This window comes from Microtus ochrogaster, chromosome 2 (assembly GCF_000317375.1).
Source record: "Microtus ochrogaster isolate Prairie Vole_2 chromosome 2, MicOch1.0, whole genome shotgun sequence".
Lineage (NCBI taxonomy): Eukaryota > Metazoa > Chordata > Mammalia > Rodentia > Cricetidae > Microtus > Microtus ochrogaster.
The window spans coordinates 632,093-639,318 of record NC_022010.1 but is presented as its reverse complement, the minus strand read 5'-3'; the positions used below and the strand labels follow the sequence as shown (position 1 = coordinate 639,318).

General features: G+C 43.3%; 2 protein-coding genes across 3 annotated transcripts in view; one reads left to right on the top strand and one right to left on the bottom strand.

Annotated features, from left to right (window-relative positions):
• LOC101999208 (histone deacetylase 2-like) overlaps nucleotides 1–939 on the top strand; it is a 57,565-nt gene extending 56,626 nt beyond the window's left edge. The window contains exons 4-5 of the mRNA XM_026788964.1: nucleotides 289–396; nucleotides 857–939. Coding sequence (XP_026644765.1) covers nucleotides 289–396; nucleotides 857–939 — 191 coding nt within the window. The remainder of the gene's footprint in view (nucleotides 1–288; nucleotides 397–856) is intronic.
• Nucleotides 1–7,226, bottom strand: part of Ttc28 (tetratricopeptide repeat domain 28) — a 511,718-nt gene that overhangs the window by 210,202 nt on the left and 294,290 nt on the right. The window lies entirely within an intron of this gene.

Here is a 7,226-nt window from a genome sequence, read left to right as displayed (position 1 = left end):
CTGGACAGTGAGTGTCTGATCATTGGGTACCTCAACAGTGGGCATCTGGACAGTGAATACCTGGACAGTGGGTGTCTGGACAGTTGATACATGGACAGTGGGCACATAGACAGTGGGCATCTGGACAGTGGGTGTCTGGACAGTGGATGCATGGACAGTGGGCACCTGGACAGTTGGTGCATGGACAGTGGGTGCATGGACAGTGGGCACCTGAACAGTGGATGCATGGACAGTGGCACCTAGACAATGGATGCCTGGACAGTGGACATCTGCACACTGGGCACCTAGACAGTGGTTGCCTGGACAGTGGGCTCCTGGACAATGGGTGCTTTCTCAATGGGCACCTGGATACTGGGGGCCTGGACGGTGGGCGCCTGGAGAGTGAGGACCTTGAAAGTGAGTGCCTGGACATTGGGTGCCTGATAAGAAAGAAACACCTGAACAGTAGACACCTAGACAGAGGGCAGCTGGCCAATGAGCACCTGAACACCTGGACAGTGGGCCTGCAGATCCTTGAAGAAAAATTAAAAAGCAGCTTAGCCAGGCTATCTTGGAGTTTCCTCTGAGTAAAGCAGAACTTTGGGGTCCCTATTTAATGGAAATTAGACAAGGGTGCTTTATTATGGAAAAATAGAGAGTTTGATTATTGCTTCAAAACAGACTGCTTTTAGAGAAATAAAATTGAAATCAAGAAAGGATTCTGAGCTCAGATCATGAGTGACAAGACAGTCTTACCATCTATTCTAATCAGATTTTAACCCACAGCAAGAAATTGAGCAAATCTTACTGATATCCTTAGGAAATTAAAATAAACTTCAGGAATTTACTGTTGTTATTTTTGTTTTGTCCTTTCCAGTGTTTGCCCAGGCCTGTGGCCCCCTCGATGCTGATGCTCAAGAACGGGATTGCATCTATGAATTCCTTTTAAGGAGGGAGTGATGGTGGCCAGGAAGGATGTCCACATGCCCAAACACCTGGAGCCAGCACACAAGAACACACAAAACCTTCATGGCATAAAGGCCATGCAGTCTCTTATGTCTCAAGGATGCATGAAGGAGCAGTTTGCCTAGAAAAATGTCTTTTGAGGCCAAGTCTCATGTAGCCCAGGCTAGCTTTGAACTTGTTAGGTAGCTGAGGATGACCTTGGTGTTCGCTTTGCTCAGCCAACAGCGTTTTCTATAGGATTCCCCATAGAACATCGCCACAGAAAAAGGTTGCTGGCTGAGTGAATGAGCATGGTTAAAAAATGTCACGTGAGCACCTCACTCTAAAGCAGGTATCCTTCATCCCCTTGCACACGCAACCCGTACTCATGGCTATTGTGCACCTCAGCATTTGGGGGCATTTAGTTGGTCATCAGCCATCTATGAACATTTTCTGGATTGTCCTAAGATATGCTGTGTCTAGCCAGGACAGAGGAGGGGCTGTGGAGTGGCTGTCCCCTGGCACCATGCGGATCATCAGTACTGCTCACCACTAAGTTCTCTATCCTTTATTTTTTATGGCACAAAAATTACAAAAATATAAAAGTCAAGAGAACAGCATGCTGAATACCTACATATTCTATTAAACAGAATCTGGATCCCTGATGTTTTCCTGTGTCTTCTGCTAAACGTGCTTTATTGGATCACTTTTTATAAGTCCCCCTGCCTTCCATAAAGTTTAAAGTATACACTATTTCAGAATAGTCTAGCATGTATAACTGAGTCCAGTTTGTTCTGTAACGTGGTGTAATGCACACATTTTAATTACACCATGAGTGAGCTGACAGACCGTGTACCTAGGTAACTCCCAAGTCAGCCCCTATCCCCAGAGACAGTTCTCACCACAGATCAGTGTTGTTTTCTCCAGACTTCTTGTTGCTAAGTGCATCAACCATGTTTGCTTTCGTGCCTGAACTTCCCCCATGGTCTGATGATTCTGAGATTTATTTCTATTGCATTTACTGTATCAGCACTCAACAGCTAATGTATCTATCCTTCTACTGAGAAAAGACTTGGCTATTTCCAGGTTTTGCTGTTATGAGTAAAACTGCTCTGAGCATTACAGTCACGGTGTGAAAATGTGTTCTAAGTTCCATGGGACAGCTACCTAGGAGCTATCTCGCTGGCCACTATGTGCTGAGACATAATAAATTTTTTATTTATGTTTTAAATGTGGTTGTGTCACTTCCAGTTCTCAAAAAGAACACATGAAAATACAATATATTTGATGGCCAGGCACAGGAATGCACGCCTTTAATCCTGCACACGGGAGGCAGAGGCAGGTGGAGCTCTGTGAGTTCCAGGACAGCCCAATCCACATACTGAGACCCTGACTCAAAAAAACAAAAATAATCCATCCCTGCAAACTATAAACATTACAATCAGATCTTAAAGTTTTGTCTTAAGCAAGCATTTGTTTTTTATTTTAACTTTTAAGTTTTTTTAAATGTGTTTAGGTGTTTTGCCTGCATGTGTGTCTTTGCAGCATGTGTGTACAATGTCACTGGAGGCCAGAAGAGGGAGTCAGATCGCCCAGAACTGGAGTTACATGTGGTTGTGAGCTGCCACATGGGTTCTGGGAACAAAACACGGGCGCTGGAAGAGCAACCAGTGCTCTTAGCTGTGGAGCCATCTCTCCAGCTCAAAGCATATGTTTTTTAAAGAAAAGAAGGAAAAGACATGCATGCACTCTCTTCCACCCAGCAGGACGCCGATGAGCTCTGGTCCCTCTGTGTCTCTGGATATGATCTCGCTTACTGTTATTCCCTTCCCCCAGTATCTGAGAAGTCTTTCCCAAGCACTTCACACAGGGCAGCGCTTTGGATAACCTTCTTGGTCACTGCTTCTCTTAAGATATATTTATTTTGCTTTCACTCAATATTAGTTTTCGTTATTGAATTTTGGTTTGACAGAATTTTCTTTTTTTTGTTTTTTTTTGTTTTTTTTTGTTTTTTTTTTCGAGACAGGGTTTCTCTGTGGTTTTGAAGCCTGTCCTGGAACTAGCTCTGTAGACCAGGCTGGTCTCGAACTCACAGAGATCCGCCTGCTTCTGCCTCCCGAGTGCTGGGATTAAAGGCGTGCGCCACCATCGCCCGGCTGACAGAATTTTCTTAAGATGTTAAAACATTTGCCCTGACCTTCATTATTTCTGTTAAGAAGCCAGACAGCGTCCGTCCGCACTGTCCCTCCTCTGTGTCATGTGTCCTAAGTTGTTCACCAGATGCTTTCAGGACTTTCTCTATAATTGATCTGTGTGTGGTTTTTATTTGCATTTATCTCGCTTGTGGTCACCTAAGCTTTTAGAATCTGTACATTCACTTCCTTCTAATTAAATCAGGAGAAAATGTTATCTACTATTTCTATAAATATTATTTTTGCCTGATTTTATGTCTTTTTTTCAACACATATATTATTTGTACCTGCCCCTCCCCCACAGCACTGGCAATGTTCCTTTCTTGCCATGTTCCCTCAGATGGTCATGTGGTGCTTTTCCATCTACCCATCTTCCAGACTCTTTCCATCACCTAGAATGTTATAGTGAACCAGTCTAATGTCAAGTTCTCTGATCTTCGGCCCAAATATTTCTACTTTAATTGCCTGCGGTTTCTATTGTGCTGTTGAGATTTCCTATTTTTCATACATTATGAGCATATATTATTTATTTTTGAATACACTTAAAATCTTTTAAAAAGAGATCATGTTTGCAAGGCTGACCTTAAGCCCCTGGGCCTCTCCAATGTCTAGGAAGGCAGGCCACCACCACAGCTAGGTGACTAGTTGTTCTACAGCCCTTTCCAGTTAACCCCATCCCCCTGACTTCCTGGGGCTGGTCTTATTCGGCACCTTTTATTTGAATTTGAGTCTTATTTTCTAGCTGAGGTCTCGTAAGCCCTCACTCAAACTTTCTTCTGTGCGTCACAAGAAGGACCACAGAATGCTACGGCCAGAAGAAGACAACCAAAAACACAGTAGGTAACGTGAAGCTGCACTTCAGAAAACCCAGTGGGGAAATGGAGTGGCTGCTCTGCAGGCCTTACTCCAGCCTCGCGCACACCTGCTGGGCAGGCGGTTTCTTTTGAGGTCAGCACTATTTTATCAGCAGCTTGAAAAGAAGTTTTTATAACTCGCCTCAGGTCTGAAAGGCCTGACTCAGCTGGTTCATAATCCAAAGATCTCACCCTCAGAACTGGGTCTGATTGCCTTTCTCTGTCAGTTCTGCCATCTGGGGGTGACCTGGGTTACAGTACAACTGTCCTGCTCATTTCTCAAAGGCCTGTGAGACAGAGAGAGAAGGTTGCCAAGTCTTCCCCATGAACTCAATATTCCCTCTGAGGGTATAGTTCTCAGCTAAAATGGATGTTTTTTACATTTTAATCTACTGCCTGTACTACTAGGAGCAAAATAATTACCTTAACTACATTCTTTTTTCTTATGCACACACACACACAAACCTTTTAATGGATTTCACATTACCACTAGTGCAGATTATATAATACACACTGTGTAGAAAGTGGCTGCAAAAATCTCCAAGGAAATTGCGTTGCATTGGAGACAGTACTGCGGAAAGATGACGTCATCAGGAGTCATCTGGTTAATTTCCTGCAGCCCCATCCTAAGGAGGCCCAGAAGCTCAGTTTTCTCCTGAAAATCCACATGTGTCATGAGCTGGTGATAATTCACTTTCATTTTCATAATCAAAAAGAAACATCTTTCATTTTTGAGAGCAGCATGAGATTGTAAAGGAATCCTCACTGATGTGAACTTCAAAATTTAGTCACTCACAATAAAGATAACTGCCAAAGAAACAGGAAATAAAAATGTACTTGTGTTTTCTAGTTTCCAAAACTTGCTTGCTAGCTCTGAAGTTACAAGAACCAGACAAGAAAGCTTCTGTTCCTCCAGCTATGAGGAAGCTTGTGTTCTCCACGTCAGCTGGGCACTCCTCCTCCAGGCTATAAGCATCCCCAACTCTGGCCTGGGAGGGAGGGGACTCCAGAGTGTTTGAGCTGACAAGGACAAGAACAACAGGAGCCTCCAGGTCCTCACAGCGAAGGTCAACGCGTGGTGTGTGGTGAAGCAATACGCTTTGACCTTGCCATCTTCTTCCTGACACAGGCCCACCTCACCCCTTCAGACTTTAGTCCTCCTTTGTTAATACCCACCAACTCCACCCTGTACTGCCTATACAGTCACTGGTGTGGGCCATGCACTGGAACATGGGCAACTTAACAGTGGTCACACCCTTAAAAGACTGACTCTTGGGCATGGAGGGATGGCTAACTATGTTAATGTTCTTCCAGAAGACCTAGTTCAATTTCCAACAACAGTCAGAACTACCCAAGTGGCTCATAATTGCCTGTAATTCTGGTTCCATGGCATCTAAAGCCCTCTTCTGACTTCTGTAGGTACCTGTTTACACACATATATACACATAAATGAAAAGAAAACTGACTCTCAAGCTGGGCAGTGGGTGCTCACGCCTAGAAACAGAGGCAGAGGCATCTCTGGGAGTTCAAAGCCAGTCTGGTCTACACAGCTAGTTTCAGGACAGCCAGGGCTACACAAAAGAAACCTGTCTTGAAATCCGCCCCCTCCGCAAAAAAAAAAGATAAAAGAAAGAAAAAGAAAAAAGAAACTGACTCTCTCTCCCCAGAAATCAACTGTCAACAGCTCCTCAGATAGTGTGGGAACTCATGAGTTTCTCTCCCTCCATTGCTACATATGTATATGTACACGTTTTTAAGATTTCTGTATTTTATCTTACATTTATATGTTTATATCCAAGTGTGTGTGTGTGTGTGTGTGTGTGTGTGTGTGTGTGTACCTGAACGGGTAGAAAAGGAAAGAGATCAGAGGGATCAATACCAATGCTCCACAGCACAGGGCGAGCACATTCTAAACAGTGTGCTATGAATTTTAAAATAGGTAAAGGAAAAGAAGATAAAGGTTCTCGGTACATAGAAACAATAATATATGGTGCTAGCAAGATGGTGAAGGTTCAGTGGTTAAGAACATATATTGCTCTTGTAAAGGACCCAGCACGCAGCTCACAACAGCGTGTAATCCTAGCTCCAGATCTGACACCCTTCTCCTCAAAGATACTCTACTCACATGCACAACCTCCCAAGCAGACCTATGCACATAATTAAAAATAAAATAAGGACTAAAAATAAAACAATATGCAAGAACACAGAATTACTGACTACTTTAACTTGATTGTACACTTTATGTACATGAATCAAGCTATCCCACCAAACCCTGTTAATGCGCATAAACACATACAAATAAGAATTGTAAAAAATAAGTACAAAAAATAAAAAAGAAAAAACTACATAACTACAAATTTTAGTTTTTTCCATACATTTATATTTGAATGCACAGAAAATGGGCTACGACCCCACTGTTTAAAAAATATATAAGCCACAATCCATTCTAATCGTAATTGCAGTTGGATGTCTAGAGGAAAGACTGACAAGCTGGTTCAGAAGTGTGTCACATCCAGATGTGGGGAAGAAGAGAACGGGACAGCAGCACACTTGAGCTCCAGGGAAGCTCCTAGAGTGACAGGGTCAGAGTCAGAAACTCATCAGGGAGGCAGTGTGCTGTTTGCAAAAAGGCAGAAAGATCTAAATGTGATGCTGAAAAAATGAAGCTGGGTGATGCACAAACATTTCCTAAGCAGGTCACAAAGGAGCTGATAAAATGGGCCAATCCGCAGATGGGATAATGCCAAACAGAAAAGATGAGAAAGAGCGTTGGAGAACAAGGGCTGTTCAGTCAAACTTAACAGGGGAACCAAAATAAGCTAACATGCAGAAGGATAACTTATGGCAAGCAATCTCACGGGATTGCACACAGAATAGTTGAGAAGTCACGGGGACAGTTATACAGGCATTTAGACTCCCCCAGAGGCAACTGTAGCTGGCAAAGCTTTTTGAACAGGTAATTTCACAGTCTGAACTGAATTTCAGAAGGGCAAATGGCTGGGGAGAGAAGAAACCAGAATTGGGGTGAACTTAAAGCAGGGCTTCAGAAATAAGAACAATTGCATGCCCCAGTGTGACGGGAGACACATATGCAAAGCTACCTAACAAAAGAAATCCCTTCTGTCAGTCGCAGTTCAATTGAGTATTTGGGACAAAACCATTTTATGCTAAAAACAAGCCCTAATAATCCACAGTCATCTGCGGTGCACACATGGTGACAGTGAGGACTCCACAGTCATCTGCGGTGCACACATGG